This window comes from Oncorhynchus mykiss, chromosome 10, assembly GCF_057628025.1.
Source record: "Oncorhynchus mykiss isolate SJ-2025 chromosome 10, ASM5762802v1, whole genome shotgun sequence".
Lineage (NCBI taxonomy): Eukaryota > Metazoa > Chordata > Actinopteri > Salmoniformes > Salmonidae > Oncorhynchus > Oncorhynchus mykiss.
Window position 1 is genome coordinate 36,021,900 of NC_143031.1, and position 19,725 is coordinate 36,041,624.

Consider the following 19,725-nt stretch of genomic DNA (forward strand, 5'->3'; position numbering starts at 1 on the left):
CTTCTGAAATTCTACAGACTTTGTTGTGCAGCAGAAAGATCAGCATACCCCAAATCCCAGGTGGGGTCATATTGAAAAGTCAGTACTAAGTTATTATGTCAAATGTAGTCCTATTGTCATAGATTTAAGATTTGTACACTATTTTAGCTGAACAGCGTACCACTTACCTTAAAACCCCATATTATTTAATGACTTTACTTATAATTGTTTGGCACACCTGTGACCAAGTCACAAAACCCTCCAGGGACCATGACACAACGTCTGGGAAAAACCGGGAGCTAGACAAAACCTCCAGGGGACCATGACACAAAGTCCCAAGAACGTTCTAAAAACGTACTCGGGGAGGTCCCCAAGACAACAAAACTATCAGAGGACCACAACATCCTGACCACTTTAGGCAACCATTTCATGACGTTTTGAGGACGTCCTAACAAATGTTTGTTTGCAGGGATGCTCCCTTGGGACAGTCACGCAACATCCTATGACTAGTACATTAAAGTTCTGAGAACATCGTATAAAGGTCCTGACAAGGTCCTCAGTGACATCCTGGTAACTTACTGGGAACCACACATCCCCTTGAGCATCATGAAACGTCTCCTTGTGGCCATTGAATGGCCCATGGATAACATTGTATAGAACCAAATATAAAACGTTTCATAACGTGAGAGGGCGCTGTGAGAGTTATTTAAGATACTCTTTAAAGAGGTAGGGTTTCAGATGACTCCACTGTCCTGACTTTAGGCCGAAGCTTGTTCAACCATTGGGGTGCCAGGACAGAGCCAAGAGACCAGAAGTGGCGGAACGGAGTGCTCGGGTTGGGATGTAGGGTTTGAGCATAGCCTGTAGGTAAGAAGGGGCAGTTCCTCTTGCTGCTCCGTATGCAAGCACCAGGGTCTTGAAGATGACGCAAGCTTCGATTGGAAGCCAGTGGCATGTGCAGAGGAGAGGGGTGACATGGGAGAACATAAGAAGGTTGAACACCATGGAGTTGTCAACCGTGATGGAGAGGTCTTGGAGCTGAGGACAACAGTAGTGAGAACACGTGGTGCAGACACAGATCCTCTCCACACTACCTGGTAGGAGCGACCTGCCACTGCCCTACAGTCCCTTAAAGGATTCACTGTGATTATACTGCATGATTCCAAGATGGCGTAGCAGTACAGACGTGGTTTGTCGTTTCTCCCGTGTACATTTGGAATTTTTTGGTTTTTGTATGTATATATTTCAATTTCTTTATTTTTTTATCTCTTTTCTATTTTTAAATTAAATACACCTCCCGGCAACCCGCCTCACCCAATGTGATACGGATCCGCTATTTTTTTTAACCTTATAGCCAGAACCTCCATCAGAAGCTAGCCACCAGAAGCTAACCAGCTAATTAGCCACTAGCTATTTAGTCATTGTCAGCCACTGCTAACGGCCTTTACCTTCTGCACAGACTCCAGCCGCTTTTAGCCTGGATAATACTTGCCAGTCTGCCAGTATCGGACTGTTTTTCCACTACAAAGCCGGATTCCGGATTCCCTGGACCATTACTCCTGATCATCACAGCTGCCACCGAGTGGCCCAGCCCCGAAGTTAGCTCTGAGCCAGGCCCACCTCCCGGCCTGCTCAGTGATCACTCGGCTACACAGCTGATGCCTCTCGAACTCTACCCCAACACAACTAGAATCCACCACTACTCCACTGGATTCTTGCCGTAAGCTCTGGACCTTTGCATCGGATCATCACTGCTAGCTAGCTGCTACTGAGTGCTATTGTGGCTAACGCCCCTGTCCCGAAGCTAGCACCAGTTAGCCGCGAGCCAGGCGCATCTCCCGGCTAGCAAACAAAATTACTACAGCTACAATACCTCTTTCGCCAATTGGCCTGGACCCTTTGTCAACACGGAGCCCGCCGTTCCACCAGGACTGGTCTGCCGATGTAACTCCATCCGTTGTGTCCACAACAGGCCTTTGCCAGACGTCGGAGCAGCCTCAACATGCCTCAGATACCTCATTTGTCCCACCTACGCGTTGACCTCACCCAGCATAACTGCGTCCAGAGATGCAACCTCTCTTATCGTCACTCACTGCCTGGGTTTACCACCACTGTACCCGCACTCTACCATACCCCTGTCTGTACATTACACCCTGAACCTATCCTAACACACCCAGAAATATGCTCCTTTTATTCTCTGTCCCCAACGCACTAGACGTCCAGTTTTGATAGCCTTTAGCCGTACCCTTGTCCTACTCCTCCTCTGTTCCTCAGGTGATGTGGAGGTTAACCCAGGCCCTGCGTGTCCCCAGGCGCTCTCATTTGTTGACTTCTGTAACCGAAAAAGCCTTGGTTTCATGCATGTTAACATCAGAAGCCTCCTCCCTAAGTTTGTTTTACTCACTGCTTTAGCACACTCCGCCAACCCTGATGTCCTAGCCGTGTCTGAATCCTGGCTTAGGAAGGCCACCAAAAAATTCGGAGATTTCCATTACCCAACTACAACATTGTCCATCAAGATAGAACTGCCAAAGGGGAGGAATTGCAATCTACTGAAGAGATGCAAAGTTCTGTCATACCTTCCAGGTCTATGCCCAAACAGTTCGAGCTTCTAATTTTAAAAATGAATCTCTCCAGAAATAAGTCTCTCACGGTTGCCGTCTGTTGTAGACCCCCCTCAGCTCCCAGCTGTGCCCTGAACACCATATGTGAATTGATTGCCCCCCATCTATCTTCAGAGTTCGTTCTGTTAGGTGACCTAAACTGGGATATGCTTAACACCCCGGCAGTCCTACAATATAAGCTAGATGCCCTCAATCTCACACAAATTATCAAGGAACCCACCAGGTACAACCCTAAATCTGTAAACATGGGCACCCTCATAGATATTATCCTGACCAACTTGCCCTCCAAATACACCTCTGCTGTTTTCAATCAGGATCTCAGCAATCACCACCTGCATCCGCTATGGGTCCGCGGTCACCCCTCATCACCGTCAAACGCTCCCTAAAACACTTCTGCAAGCAGGCGTTTCTAAATCGACCTGGCCCGGGTATCCTGGAAGGATATTGACCTCATCCCGTAAATTGAGCATGCCTGGTCGTTCTTTAAAACTAATTTTCTCACCATCTTAAATAAGCATGCCCCTTTCAAAAAATGTAGAACTAAGAACAGATATAACCCTTGGTTCACTCCAGACCTGACTGCCCCCGACCAGCATAAAAACATCCTGTGGTGTACTGCACTAGCATCGAACAGTCCCCACGATATGCAACTTTTCAGGGAAGTCAGGAACCAATACATGCAGTCAGTCAGAAAAGCAAAGGCTAGCTTTTTCAAACAGAATTTTGCTCCAAAAAGCTTTGGGACACTGTAAAGTCCATGGAGAATAAGAGCACCTCCTCCCAGCTGCCAACTGCTAGACGTCCACCGATAAATCCACGATAATCGAGAATTTCATTAAGCATTTCTTTACGGCTGGCCATGCTTTCCTCCTGGCTACCCCAACCCCGGCCAACAGCTCCGCACCCCCCCCTGCAGCTACTTGCCCAAGCCTCCCCAGCTTCTCCTTCACCCATATCCAGATAGCAGATGTTCTGAAAGAGCTACAAAACCTGTACCCGTACAAATCAGCTGGGCTAGACAATCTGGACCCTCTCTTCCTAAAATTATCCGCCGCCATTGTTGCAACCCCTATTACCAGTCTGTTCAACCTCTCTTTCATATCGTCCGCGATCCCTAAAGATTGGAAAGCTGCCGCGGTCATCCCCCTATTCAAAGGGGGTTACACTCTAAACCCAAACTGTTACAGACCTATATCCATCCTGTCCTGCCTTTCTAAAGTCTTCAAAAGCCAAGTCAATAAACAGATCACTGACCATTTCGGATCCCACGTACCTTCTCCTCTGTGCAATCCGGTTTCCGAGCTGGTCACGGGTGCACCTCAGCCACGCTCAAGGTACTAAACAATATCATAACCGCCATCGATAAAAGACAGTACTGTGCAGCCGTCTTCATCGACCTGGCCAAGGCTTTCGACTCTGTCAATCACCGTATTCTTATCGGCAGACTCAACAGCCTTGTTTTCGCAAATAACTGCCTCGCCTGGTTCACCAACTACTTCTCAGACAGAGTTCAGTGTGTCAAATTGGAGGGTCTGTTGTCCGGACCCCTGGCAGTCTCTATGGGGGTACCACAGGGTTCAATTCTTGGGCCAACTCTTTTCTCTGTATATATCAACAATGTCGCTCTTGCTGCGGGTGATTCCCTGATCCACCTCTACGCAGATGATACCATTCTCATTCTGTATACATCTGGCCCTTCTTTGGACACTGTGTTAACTAACCTCCAAACGAGCTTCAATGCCATACAACACTCCTTCCGTGGCCACCAACTGCTCTTAAACGCTAGTAAAACGAAATGCATGCTTTTCAACCGTTTGCTGCCCGCACCCGCCCGACAAAATTAAATCTATAATCGGCTTCCCATTTCACAACAAAGCCTCCTTCACTCCTTATCTCAGCTCACTGGTCACGACGACAACACCCGTAGCATACGCTCCAGCAGGTATATCTCACTGGTCATCCCCAAAGCCAACACCTACTTTGGCCGCCTTTCCTTCCAGCTCTCTGCTGCCAATGACTGGAACGAATTGCGCTAAAAAATAATAATAATCAGAAAAATAAAAATAAATCGCTGAAGCCGGAGACTTATATTTCCCTCACTAACTTTAAACATCAGCTATCTGAGCAGCTGCAGCTGTACATAGCCCATCTGTCAATAGCCCATCCAATTTACCTACCTCATCCCCATATTGCTTTTATTTACTTTTCTGCTCCTTTGCACACCAGTATTTCTACTTGCCCATCATCATCTGCACATCCATCACTCCAGTGTTAATTTGCTAAATTGTAATTACTGCGCCACTATGGCCTTTTTATTGCCTTACCTCCTCATGCCATTTGCACACACTGTATATAGACATTTTTTTTATCTATTGTGTTATTGACTATACGCTTGTTTATTCCATTTGTAACTTGGCCAGGTCGCAGTTGTAAATTAAAACTTGTTCTCAACTAGCCTACCTGGTTAAATAAAGGTGAAATAAAAAATAAAAAAATAAGACGTAATTCAGAGTGTGTAGAGCCTGAGATGTCCAACACTGAGAGGCTGGAGAGGAGGATCTGATGGTTCACGGTGTTGAGGGTAGTGGATAGATCTAGGAGGATGAGAACAGAGGAGAGAGTGTCAGCTTTAGCAGAGTGGAGAGCATCTTTTACACAGACGAGAGCGGTTTCAGCTGTGTGAGCCTTGACTGGTTAGGGTCAAGATAGTTCTGAGGGAGATAATAAGAGAGATAATGAGAGAATTGGTCAGAGACAGCACACTCAAGTGTTTTGGAAAGAAAAAAAATAAGGGATGGTGGTCTGTAGTTGACATCAGAGGGGTCGATTGTTGGTTTCTTGAGGAGGGGAGAACTCTGGCCATCTTTAAGTCAGAGAGGTTGCAGCCAGTGGTCAGGGATGAGATGAGGGAAGTGAGGAATGGAGGTCTCCAAAGATGGTCTGGAGAAGAGAGGAGGGGGTGGGGTCAAGGTGGTAGGTTGTTGGGCAGCCGGACATCACTAGTCGCAGAATTTCATCTGGAGAGACAGGGGAGAGGTCAAGGTGTAGGGTAGTTCTGTATGAGTGGGAACAGTGAATGAGGAGCGGATGTTGTCAACTTTATTTTCAAAGTGGTTGACAGTCGTCCGAAGAGAGGGAGGAGGAAAAGGTGGTTGATTAAGGAGGGAAGACAAAGCAAAGAAGAGTTTCCCAGGGTTGGAGGAAGAAGCTTGAAATGTAGTTATAGAAAACAGCTTTAGCAGTAGATACAGAGGAATAGAAGGTAGAGAGGAGGGAGTTGAAGGATGATAGGTCCTCCTGAAGTTTAGTTTTCCTCCATTTCCATTCAGAATATGCTTAGGTTGTTACGAGTGTACTGATATAAGTCTAACATCCCAGCAACTTTGAGAAAAAACACTTTATATCGTATTTGTCCCTGTTGAAATTCAAGACAAGCTATGCATATTCATGAAGTCGATGAATTTGAAATACCATCAAATTCAGGCGGTTGATGCAACACCCCTCATCGAATATTCAACACCCCTCATCTTTATAGCCGAGTTGTGCCCGTTGTTCACATGTGCATCTGCCCTCTCACTGACTAGAATGGTCCCACCTGATCTCGCCTGCCTTCCACCTTTGAGGACACGTATTCCATTGTTAGAGCGGTCACTTGACCATCATGTCAATATAATGGATCATCAATACCCCTCTGACGGTTATTGGGGTGGTTTTGGTGGGCATACGTCAGGCGGTGTGGGTGGAGCTACGCGCTGCCTGACCACCAGGGTTGGGGTAAACTAAGGCAAAGTGGCCTAAATCAATCCTGGAATAAGGAGGCATGAAACTCCGTATGAATATTTTTGTGATCATTCGAAGTTGGTTAGTCACATGACTGCAAGGTGTGTCTTCAAATTGAATAGTGTTTTTTTTTACTTTCTCTGAAGACACTATGTTTGCAAGGTCAGAATGGATGTGCAATAGTAGTGGTATACTAGTAGCAGTGCAAACCCCTGAGCATTGAGTTGATGTGTAGCATCAGGCTACCAGGCCATACAGCACATCCACTAACCCAAGCAGATATGTCTGGAAAACAAAGGACAAACCCCACTGCTCTTCAGTCCCTTAAAGGACAAACCCCACTGCTCTTCAGTCCCTTAAAGGATTCACTTCACTGACCCTCCTGTTTTTGACTTTGTTATGAACCCACCAAACCAAATATGGCCTGTTGTGAAACTAGCTCATTTTACAAAGCCAGGCAGTGGAAAAACATTTCAATTTATGCTTTTTTGTATGTCTAAAAATGGTACATTCTCCAAGTGATTTGTATTATTTTATATCGGCAACGGTCATCATCGGTCTTGATTAATGCTTGAAAAAATGCATGATATAAAGACTGAGTGGGTAGTCTGTCTGTATACCACAGTATGACGCTGGCTCACACAAATCTCAGTGAGGGGCCTAAGCTGGCTGTGCTGCCGTTAGAGCTGTGTGGTCTGATGTAATAAAGGGCTGATTGATTAGAGGAGAGGAGGTGGTGTGTGTGTGTGTGTGTGTGTGTGTGTGTGTGTGTGTGTGTGTGTGTGTGTGTGTGTGAGATGTAAAGGCACAGATGCCACTGTTTTTGTTTTAGATTGAGTGTCATTAATTCATTCACAACCCTCCTTCCGTATACTCCGGTGAGGATAAGAAAAGATATCAGCAAATCGCTCTAAAACGCCGGGGGTAAATTAGTGAGTGTAAAACAAAGTGAGGTTTAAAGACCATGGTATTGACTAATAGATACTGAACAGTATGTGCTGTGCACACATCTCTTGATGTATAGATGTAAATAAATAAAGTTAAATTGATAGATAGTGTAGTGAGATAGATAGTTAGACTCCATCCATGCATTACCTTGAATTTATAGGCGTTTCTGTTAAACAGGTTCATGCTATAAGAGGGAAAGCTTTAAGTCTGATTAGATTGACGAGAGGGGAACAATAGCCATCACTTAACTCCACAACTACCCCCACCACCCTAGCCACATATCCAAACACTTCACTTCCTCTGAAGGACTCAATTGGACCCATTTGGAGTTGCACTTGATATAGTTGATGATAGATTGTGATAAAACCTCAATTCATACAGATTTAGTTGAGGATAGGGGTTGTATACAGTTAGATCTAAAGCACTAAATAATACAGAAATATCATATTTCATTTTTGCATAAAAGCAACAAGGTGAAGAGAAAAGCTGATGATACAGTAGATCTGTGAATAATGCCACTTCCCTGAAGCAAGACGAGAGAGCACAACACATTCATGTTAATGCTCCACGTGAAGCTATATTACGAGATCAAGTGTCATATAAAGTAGTATCTAGTATGTGTCTGTGATAACTACAGGCTGATGAATCACTGGGCCGTGTGTGTGAATTTTGTGACGGAACTACATTGAACAAAAATATAAACGCAACTTGTAAAGTGTTGGTCCCATGTTTCATGAGCTGAAATAAATTATCCCTGAAAAATTTTATGCAATCATTTGTTTACATCCCTGTGATTGAGCATTTCTCCTTTGCCAAGATAATCCACCCACCTGACAGGTGTGGCAGATCAAGAGGCTGATTAAACAGCTTGTGCTGGGGACAATAAAAGGCCATTAAAATATGCAGTTTAATCACAAGTGTCTAAAGTTGAGGGTGCGTGCAATTGGCATGCTGACTGCAGGAATGCCCACCAGAGCCGTTTCCAGATAATTTAATGTATATTTCTCTACCATAAGCCGCCTCCAATGTCATTTTAGGGAATTTGGCAGTACGTCCAACTGGCCTCATAACCACAGACCACGTGTAACCTCTCCAGCCCAGGACCTCCACATCCGTCTTCTTCACCTGCCGGATCGTCTGAACCCAGAAACCCGGACAGCTGGTGAAACTGTGGATTTGCAATACTGAAGAATTTCTGCACAAACTGTCAGAAACCGTCTCAGGAAGGCTCATCTGTGTGCTCGTCATCCTCACCATGGTCTTGACATGACTGCAGTTCGGCTTCATAACCAACTTCCGTGGACAAATGCTCCCCTTTCATGTCCACTGGCATGCTGGAGAAGTGCGCTCTTCAGGGATGAATCCTGGTTTCAACTGTACTGGGCAGATGGCAGACAGCGTGAATGCCGTTCTGTTTGCAAGCGGTTTGCTGATGTCAACGGTGTGAACAGAGTGCCCCATTGTGGCGGTGGGGTTAAGTTATGGGCAGAAATAAGCTACGGACAACGAACACAATTGCATTTAATCGATGGCAATTTAAGTGCACAGATACCGTGACCAGATCCTGAGGCCCATTGTCGTGCCAGTTCATCTGCAGCTATCACCTCATGTTTCATGATAATGCACAGCCCCATGTTGCAAGGATCTGTACACAATTCCTAGAAACTGAAAATGTCCCTGTTCTTCCTTCCTGCATACTCACCAGACATGTCACAAATTGAGCATGTTTGAGATGCCCTGGATCGACGTGTACGACAGCGTGTTCCAGTTCCCGCCAATATCCAGCAACTTCGCACAGCCATTGAAGGACGAGTGGGACAACATCCCACAGGCCACAATAAAGGCCTGATCAACTCTATGCGAAGGAGATGTGTCACACTGCATGAGGCAAATGGTGGTCACGCCAGATACTGACTGGTTTTCTGACCCATGCCCCTACTTTTTTTTAAGGTAAACTATATACAAAAGTATGTGGACACACCTTCAAATTAGTGGACTTGGCTATTTCAGCCACACCCGTTACTGATAAGTGTATAAAATAGAGCAAAATGCCATGCAATCTCCATAGACAAACATTGCCAGTAGAATGGCCTTACTGGAGGCCTCAGTGACTTTCAATGTGGCACCGTCATAAGATGCCACCTTTCCAACAAGTCAGATCGTCAAATTTCAGCTCTGCTAGAGCTGCCCTAGTCAACTGTATGTGCTGTTATTGTCAAGTGGAAACGTCTAGGAGCAAGAACGGCTCAGCCGCAAAGTGGTAGGCCACACAAGCTCACAGGACGGGACCGTCGAGTGCTGAAGTGTGTAAAAATGGTCTGTCCTCGGTTGCAACACCCACTACTGAGTTCCAAACTGCCTCTGGAAGCAAAGTTAGCACAAGAACTGTTCGTCCGGAGCTTCATGAAATGGGTTTCCATGGCCGAGCAGCCGCACACAATACAATGACATTCTAGACAATTCTGTGCTTCCAACTTTGTGGCAACAGTTCGGGGAAGGCTCTTTTCTGTTTCAGCATAACAATGCCCACGTGCACAAAGCGAGGTCCATACAGAAATAGTTTGTCGAAATCGGTGTGAAAGAACTTGACTGGCCTGCACAGAGCCTCAACCCCATCGAACACCTTTGGGATGAATTGGGCCTGACTGCGAGCCAGGCCTAATCGCCCAAAATCAGTGCCTGACCTCACTACTGCTCGTGGCTGAATGGAAGCAAGTCCCTGCAGCAATGTTCCAACATCTAGTGGAAAGCCTTCCCAGAAGAGTGGAGGCTGTTATAGCTAGGATTTTGGACTGAGATGTTCGACAAGCAGGTGTCCACATACACTACTTTACCAAAAGTATCTGTGATCAACAGATGTATATCTGTATTCCCAGTCATGTGAAATCCATAGATTAAGGCCTAATGTATTTATTTTAATTGACTGATTTCCTTATTGGAACTGTAACTCAGTGAAATCTTTGAAATTGTTGCATGTTGCGTTCATATTTTTGTTCAGTATATATATGAAGGCTGCTGCATTGATCATGCGATTCACTGGTGACTAACCCATCCCTCCTGCCCTGTCTCCCCAGGTTGAATCTTCGGCTTACCCTCAGAGTGGTGGGACAGTGTGAGCAGGCTGACGCAGGAGGCTCCAATCCCAGATCCAAAGACAGTGATGCGACCCGGGTCTCCTCCAAAATAGCCGATGTTCTTGCTGATCCAACGCAGGGCTTGGATCTGGTCCAGGAGTCCATAGTTCCCTTTAGCTGCCTGGTCACCTGTACTGAGGAACCCTGGAATATACAGAAGAAGATATTAGTGTTATTTAGGTGATTTCTTTAACACTTATCTGTGGTTCAGCATACCATACCATCATTCTTCTCCTCTGACTCCACAAACCTCTTCTGTTCCTGACACCATTGACCCTTCTCATAAGGACACTCTCGCTGCACGGCTCCTTGAGTTGCAACCTGTCCTTTTCTCCACTATGCTGTGTGTATAGAGGCAGTCTACCTTGGGGCAGAGCCAAGAGAGCACCAGTATCAATCACGGAGAGGGGGGCAGGCCCTTTCCGCCCCTCGCACAGAGATAGATGAAGTGTCACTCCTACAAGAAAGACTCTCGACCTTGGCTGTGACTCCTGCATCCCCTCTTATTTAAAATCATATAGGCTGCCAAAAGCGCTCAATCTCTCCGCAGGTTAGATAAATTCACCTAAAAAAAACTGATTGAAGCAGTGTTTTGGAATATTGTAGCTTGTATACGACAAGTCACAACCATTGGCCCTCTGACGGAGGACATTACATTGTTGCAATTCTAATCTTACTCCCATCAATACAATATCAACATACTAAAAAATACCTTGCCTTCATAACCTGGGATTATACATCAGGAGAAAATGAGTCATATAGCAAGTCATAGAAATGTAACAAATTCAAACTCTGGTGGGAGGGAGATCCATAGAATAACATATTAGAACTCTAACTTAAATAGGATCTCTGTGTGGAGATCAACGTTATGAGAAGAACATTTATCAATCCTATGCCAGTACTGTATGTACTCTTCAAGGATGAAATGAATGTCCACAAACACCATTCAGAGACAGTAAGAGAATCTCATCACCTAGTACTCCGACCCTGTAGTTGAGAGTGATGACGATGACATTCCCATAGCTGGCCAGCACACTCCCATCAATCATATTCCCTGTCCCCTCCATGTATGATCCTCCATGGATGTATACCATCACGGGCCTAGCCTCAGTGTCCCGAATGTCTGCAGAGAGAATCAGCCATTTACGCTTTGTACAGTAAAGCTTTAAAGACAAGGTAATGCAATGCAACATCAGAATACTGTAACCCCTCCCAGAAACTAGACTCAGCAACATTTACACCACTAAAGCTGAAGGTAAGCTCAAGGTAATGGCATCGATTTTAGCAGATGTGCTTGGGTGATTAAGGTCATGGTTGTGACGAACCAATGGAGACAAGAATGCAAAGCAAGGATACTCATCATACAGGCCTAACAGGGAACGTGCAGTAGAAAAATAATAAAATAAATGTAAAAATCGCTATATTATGTCAAGCTCACTCTTTTACCCCCACAAAACTGTGTTCATACTAGAGCCATTTACAACTGTTCTGTTATTAGCAATACTTTTTACACATGTAGTATCCCTAAAGTTTATCTGGTTCATACTATATTTGCTCACTGTTGTGTTCAACAGAGCATGCTGCTTCAGGCATTGCATGTGTCATATTAGTGGTTCAATTGCAGTACCCAACTTACTTTGCATCGAAAACAACAATTAGGTCTAGTTGGTCAGAACAATGCATATGACCTGAATTGTAAGTTCCATGTCAATGTGAGAGGTGTGGGTTGCCATAAAACAACAGACGACACAAATCTCCTACACCACAGTCAACCTCCTGAATAGCACAGTATGTAGTGAATAGTAATAGCTTCATCCACATGAGTCCCTCGTACAGTCTTCCCATGAGACCCACAGAGTATAGTGGAGGAGACTTTGAGATAAGATGCAGTTGGTTATAGACATCACAGTCTGTGATCCCTAGAAGACACAGCAAAATTGTCACTTTTTCAAACATGAAGAGGTACTGTATGTGTACATTTATTGCACTCGTCCAATTTATAGTGCTGAAAAAAATGAGCTCTTTGTTGATTGGCCATGGGAATGCAACCCTGTTCCTGGAGAGCCAGGAGCTTTAACCGACCTGAAAGATCAGGTGTGATGGATTTAGTCAATCACTTAACTGACCAACTGAGCTAATTGATCAGTGGAGTGATTGACTAAATTCAACACACCTGGACCCAGATTCACAAAACCTTCTTAAGAATACATTTATTTTTAACTGCCATTTTCCCCCTTAACTAAAGTCTTGAGAAGAAAGTTAAGCAAAGTTGCTATTCCTCAAAAAGGTTATTGGAAAATGTATTGCGCTATTTCTTATGTTTCTCCTTAAAGCAAAAAGTTAAGAAGAAATTTGATTCTTGAAAATCCAGTTATTGGAAATGTTATTTTTTCCAAGATAGCGAAACCCTTGTCTTAAACTCAGGGCAGTGAGAGAAAAAGCTCATAAAAGCCAATTAACATGTTTAATTCACTCACAAACTTCATCTGAAAGTTTCAGTATTGATTATTTTAAACCTAAGAACATGTTTTAGAACAGTAATCTCATTAAAAATATGCTAACATGATATGCTAGATAGCTACCTAAAATTACACAGTCACCAGGTGTACGGTGTTTCCTCTGACACATTGGTGCGGCTTGCTTGGCTGGGTTGTGATTGAGAGGACGCACACCTCTCCCGAGTCCATATGGGAGTTGCAGCGACATGACTAACTACCAATGGGGAGAAATAATATTTACAATTGTTAAAAAATAAAATAAGTGTTTTGTGAATCTGGGCCCTGGTCTTCCAGGCGGTTAAAGCCAAATCCTGCATATCCTGTGGATCTCCAGGAACATGGTTGACTTCCCCTGAGACAAGGAGACAAGAAATAACCCATACAATAACCCATTGTACAAATGGAGTACAGTACATTTGGGATCAATAACAAATTGACCAGCATACCTACATTTACCTTCAGGGGGCTGTTAGAGGGAGCAATCCGTATCAAGTGTCCCCCAAAAAATCCATGACACCAAAAATACTGCAGATATGATATGGATGTCCAGATCAAATCAATTAAGAGTGAAATAGCGAAGGCGCTGAGAAAATCAAGTGACTTGATATTGACTTTGCATGCAAACTGATAAACTAAGGTTGAACTACTTCTGAGGTGTAAAAGGTTTGTCAAGAAATCGAAGATGAAGGTCTGTGGAAATTTCAAAAATCAAAAAGTTGTGTATTAAACTTTGAGCACAAAAAAATACCTTCACTGTCACTGTGAGAGAAATCCGCTCCTTGACTGTTGATTTGGGTCCCTAGGATTCACACGAGGGAGGAAAAAAAACAAGAAAGAACAAGAGAATTCAAAAATAACACGATTGACCGCCAAGGAAGATAGTGATATCCAATCAGTGTCTCAGAAAATCAGTCCAAAATTGCATTACTGTAAAAAGAACGAAGCATGTCTGTTCTTTAAGCAGAGAGAGGAAATATGATCTAGTCTCCTTTTTCTTGTCTTGTTTTAGAAAAAAACTAGGCTGTTTACATATTGTACCAACAGCAACGTTTTGAAGTCAATATGTTGATTTGTTTTCTAATGAAATAAAAAAATCTAATTGTATTCAAATAAACATGTCATGGGTGGATGTTATTGTGTGGAATAATCTTACTCTCAGGAAAACACTTAATCTCTGAACACATACACATGCACACACACCTCTGTCCGACATTTATTGGTCTCTACTGGGTTTAACTTTCAAAGACGATGAGGCTGTGATTTTGGCTTTGAGCCAACTCCCAAGTCACTCTGCTCCTTTAAATTCCTTTGTTAGCTTACATACCTTCTTCTCTACATACTTTCTTGTTGGGTTTTCTGGCACATTCCTTGGATATTCTTTTGACTGAAAAATGAATGAGACTACAAAATAACAGAAGCCTCTGAAAAATGTAAGAAACATGCAGGAACCCAACCAACCAGGTCCACTTCTCATTACCTTAGGAACGAAAGGGAGGTAGTGAGATAGGGGGTTAGATATATTCATAAAATAAAATAATAAGCATAATGAATTCACATGCACTCGGTCTATAGATTGTGTGAGCCCTAATACTGTCCAAACAAATGAAGTAACGGAAATGTGTTTATCAATCATAATAGTGTTTACTGGAGATCAGGCAGCTCTGATTTTGTCCAGTTAATATTGATCAACAGATCCATAGCATACAAATGTAGAAATGTATTGCACCTCAGATTCTTATACTGTTAAGGCGCTCACATTGTAAACAGACATCTAGTGCACAAGACTAAATATTTAATCGGCCTAACATTTGTCTGAATCTCATTTATCACACCTATTGACCTATTCCCAGTAGTTAGGTTAGGAAATGCTGTAGGCTATATTCTGACTTTAAATGATTAGTTGTCTGACACATTAATACGTTTTATATCAGTGTGTGAATGCATTTTCCTCTTACAGGACACAAGGAAGGGAGGCAACACGTAACCAGTGAAGAAGAGATGATGACATGACTTTGGATGGGAAAAGAACTTGGGCTGGCACAAATGGGATGCACAATGACAACTGCTGCATGCTCAAAACACGATCATCGCAAGGTGACAGCAAGGCCAATACAGTAAACATGGATTGTCCCTTTGGTCCATTTCATCCATTCCACTCACCATCCTCTGTTGGAACATAGATGTTTAAATACAAACAGTCCTCGTTCTGATCCTGAATGTAATTGGCCACTGTGTCCAGGTTATAGGTGAACCATATGGGCATCATGATCTCAGGCACTGTGTTGCGGATGTTCTGAGGGCACACTGGTGTGAAGTGGGTAGCATTCTTGATCCCTGACCAGGAGGAGGGCTGCTCTGGGGGCATGAAGCGCTTCTCCCCAATGGGAGGGGCAGCGTACGGCACCCCAAGGTACTGGTCAATGGGTTTAAGGACCTCACCTGGCACTGCGACCCGGAGGCCCCTCAGCTTCCCAAACTGGGTGTTCACAGTTGGGTTGAAGTTCTGGCTGTTCGCCACTGTGAATTGCCAGTAGGAACATAACATCCACAATAAAAGAACATGGCGTGCGGTGATGGTTGCGGTTCCTCGATGTTTTGATAGGTGTGCAGGCAACCGATGGTGCCTGAACTCTGCCAACCACATGGTCTGGGCAAATGAGTGCCTCTGCACCACGCCAATGTACACTCGAGTGTCCTCTCGATCCTTATAACCTACTGTATTCCACTCAACCAGGCATTGCTCAACCTGCCCTGGGCTCCAATTGTTACTAAAAACAAATAAACAAAGGCCAGGTATTCACTCATCTCCAGCTTCAACGCTCATTGATGTTCAGAACCCAGAGCTGCAAACAAGAGAGACAAATGGTCAGGTGAGCAAACATCAAAATCAGCGTTTCAACAAAAAAGTGTGGGTTGCTGACTGCAATGCCGCTGAGTATGTTGATGGGACTATGTTGCCAGATTAATTGAAAACTAGGGCTATTAAATATATAGTGCTAGAGTAGCTCATCATTCGTATGCTTACACAGAAGATTGGCTCCCTGTAGAAAACCCACACAATCATTTCAAAGCAATCTAATCACTTGGGAGAACTCAAGGGACCATTTGAACACACTATGGTGGTGAGTGAGTGGTAGTGTTGTCTGTAATCCAGCAGAATGTGAATGTAAATATATGCAAATGTTAATATCACAAAGAACATACTCATTGCCCTCAATTGTCTTTATATCTCACAACGATTTCGCCAGGGATAAGTTTACTCTACAAAGAGACAATATAATTTCCAGCATGTTTGGTGTTAACACATCTTCATGATTCTAGTGTGGGCTGATATTACCATGGGGAGAGGATTTGAACTATCTGAAAAAGCATCTGCATCAATGTAGGCGGAATGCTGTGTATGCTGCAATGCATCTGGAAGTGAGGGCTTTAGTGTACTGTACGTTCACTTTGTCTCATGTAAAAGGACAGTAATGAATCTGAGACAGAAATGTTTTTTTTTAAAAAGGCACTACATTAACAATGTTTGTTCTGGGTTCTTCAGTATTAAAGCATTAACGACAGTGATGTAACCGTTAAGCTGTGATGGAAGTACAGTGCCATATCATCACATTCTTTCTCGTTTGTATAGTTTAGATTAGGGATAGGCAACTGCCGGCACGCAGCCCCCCTTTTGAAAGGCCTCGGATCAATTTTAGGAGCTCAGTTTACTGTTAAGAGTTAGAATAGTAGAATACACAAGGTGCAATTTTGAAATGTGGCTGTGCATCAGCAGTTTTTCTCTCATGTCAGTCACTGATAGCTGCCATGGGATAATTGAGTGAATACATTTTTTTAGATAGCTGGCCGCTAGACTAACCTAGCAATCTAAACTTAGTAATCATGGTCAAATTACCGGCCAGGGGGCACCCATTGATTTGTTAGTCAGTCTCACTCAGATATCATTCAAAACTGCAAAGAATTCTCTCTCCACCCAAAATGTGTAGAATTGCAGCAAACTTCCTTTAAAACTAAAACATTTCACCTACGACCCATGGCAAAGTGTGTAGAATTGCACAAAATCAACTCTAACATGTAACAATTTTCTGTCCGCAGGCAAGAGGGGGGCTGCTAAAATGTTTTGCTCGCAATGTGGTGGATGTGGGTAGGCAGACCCAGGGGCAACTGCGGCCCCTCATGATGAGTTCAGCTTTTTTGTGGTCCCCATCAAAGTCTCCCTGGTTAAGATCCACAACAGCATGGCAATAACAACCCTTCAGTAACAGCTAATATAATCGTATGAAAATAGTGCAACAACAGTGTTGCAGAGCCACAGGCAGTAGAAACAGAGAGTAATGAGCCTCCTGGGTCATCGGGCTGGGTACTTGCTGGTCAATATGGATGACTCCAAGAACAAGCTTGTTTCCCTAAAATCAATTTCCTTAGCGTGTACTGATAGAGCTGCATATTGAGTCGCCTGAAAGTCAAAACTACTCTTTGCTGGAATGAACAGATATTGATTCTATCAAAAACTGAAATATCTCTGAGTCCTCTAACTCTTTAAAAGTGTAAGAGTTGTGTTGTGAAAACATAACAGCAACAGCTTTAGAAAAGACCAATAGAAAAGGGTAGTACATGTAGGCCCATGTGTGTTCATGTGTCTGAGGGTGGGGGGTAGTCAACATGTCTATTATGCCTCATTATCACCCATATAGGTCATGTTTCTCTTTTTTCTTTTCAACTTGTGCAATGATTGCAATATATTGCACAATGTATTGATAGAAAAAAAAAGGCTAAAGGTTGACAAAGTAAGCCTTGGCTACTTATTCTTTGAGCAGGTTAAGTATTTCTTCAGCCATTAATTAGGAAGCCAGTCAAAGCTGAAGAGGTGTATTCCCTCAACACATAGGATTGTGTTTAGACCAGCAGGGGAGATGGAAGAGGCTTTGCGACGAGACAGGAATACGAATAGATTACAACTCCACTGTCTGTTGTAAAACCTATCTGATGCGCCTATATTGAAAATAAAGACATTATCCCGAGTTCTCATCATCCTTAGGTTGAAACCATCACTTCAAAATACTGACATGTCAAAGTCTTTAATTTAGCACGGCCGCAACATGCCCTATTTCGTGAGCTGTGCGCAATTCTCAGTCCCAATAAAAAAGGCTATTGATTCACAAAATACAGAGTGAACTTGGACAATGGTAATTTCCCAGTGCACTTGAATGGTCATGGCAGGCCATCGGTTTTATGCATTCGAATAGTAAAATATGCCCAATGCATACAATTAACCATAAGTTAGCTACACTCACAACAGGTGTGTTAAGGTCACGAATATAGGCTACAAATGTTGCAATTATGGGCCAAAACTGGACAACAAAATATATTTATGAATTTGTAAGCATTTTAAACAACAACATGGTTTCGGGCCGTTATTGCGGCTACAGGCCCAATAATGTTATCAGTAGCTCTATAGGCTATGCCAGTCATAAGCACCATTACAACTACAACCCAAAGGACAACTTGTTATAACTCTATACGGGGGTCTAATTGGACACACAACATGCTTTGACATCTCTCCTAAATTGGTATGAATAAATCCCAATTGTATCAAGGTAGCAGCAGCCTGTGACCATTGGCAGAATGGTGATGGGTAAAAGATAACGAGAGTACGGCGTGAAGCAGTCTCTCGCTCCTCTGAGGTGCTCTTGCTAAATCCGGCGCTCTTTTGCAAATTATTAATCAGTGGTAATCCTTTCAAATCGTTTAGTCTAACTCGTTTTAATGTAAAAACTAAAGCATGCACAGTTAAATGTCAAAATAATAATAACGTCACTGTACACCACTTTGAAGGTGAGCTGGTGGCATCGATTCACCAGTGATGTAGGTAGGCAACGATGCGTTAAAATTTCAGAGTGAATAAGAGACTGAAAACCAGACGTTAAGACAAAAGACGAAGCCACTTCCATACTCCTCCAAATCTCCAAATAAACACCAAGGATGCGGTAGATTAGCCGAATAAAACGTCGCAACTGTTTAACCTAATTATCACACGCAAAACATCTCATTAACACCCATAATATATTTCAATTCAGTTTAAACGTACTACAATTAAACATCACATTCTGAAAAAAAAACAGCCCCGATCCTGCTATGTGGTGTACCAAGATCTTGCCAAACCTTCATCTCATGGAAATGGGAATTTTCGACTCACCTGCTCTACCGGAGACTCCTCTTCATCCCCGGCTGGCTCTTCTATCCATCGTTTTCATGGCACTGCAATGATGATCACAATTATTATTTTTTTTTAAATAAAATCGAATGCAAATATTTTGCTTTCAATTCATATGTTCTATTTAGTATTCTTGATTAAAATTAATATCTTAGCCCTCTCGTTATGTGCGCGCGCAGCTCGTTCACGACGGCAAGGTCAGGAGCCCCCACTGCCTTGCGCGTTCCTAGGCAACGATGGGGATACGCGTGAGCGTAATAAGAAAAAGGGATGTATTTGTAACTTGGTCTAATCAAAATGATGCATATTTTATTATAATGATTAGGCTATTTAGTACATAACGCATCAGGTAGCCTATAGACTAGAGCTATGGCTTTCCCTGGGTACTTTGTGTAACGAAAGACCGTGATGCAGACTCAGGTCTCATCTAATTTAAAATGATGTTATGTGTGTGATAAGCATAACCGATGCTCATTACGGATAGGCCCATAGAATTGGGAATTAAAATACAAATAATTGAATAGGATCTCTATGGATAGACATATAGT

General features: G+C 43.3%; 1 protein-coding gene across 2 annotated transcripts in view; it reads right to left on the reverse strand.

The window, feature by feature from the left end:
• The window catches only part of LOC110533756 (neuroligin-3), a 31,029-nt gene extending 11,602 nt beyond the window's left edge, over nucleotides 1-19,427 (reverse strand). Inside the window, exons 1-5 of one of the 2 annotated variants that reach the window (XM_021618261.3) lie at nucleotides 19,160-19,427; nucleotides 15,124-15,806; nucleotides 13,712-13,762; nucleotides 11,439-11,588; nucleotides 10,424-10,609 (exon numbers count right to left, since the gene is read on the reverse strand). In XM_021618261.3, the coding sequence (XP_021473936.1) occupies nucleotides 10,424-10,609; nucleotides 11,439-11,588; nucleotides 13,712-13,762; nucleotides 15,124-15,607 (871 nt within the window). In that variant the 5' untranslated portion in view covers nucleotides 15,608-15,806; nucleotides 19,160-19,427. The remainder of the gene's footprint in view (nucleotides 1-10,423; nucleotides 10,610-11,438; nucleotides 11,589-13,711; nucleotides 13,763-15,123; nucleotides 15,807-19,159) is intronic. The other variant, XM_021618262.3, reaches the window with a different exon arrangement.
• Between the last annotated feature and the right edge of the window lie 298 nt (nucleotides 19,428-19,725).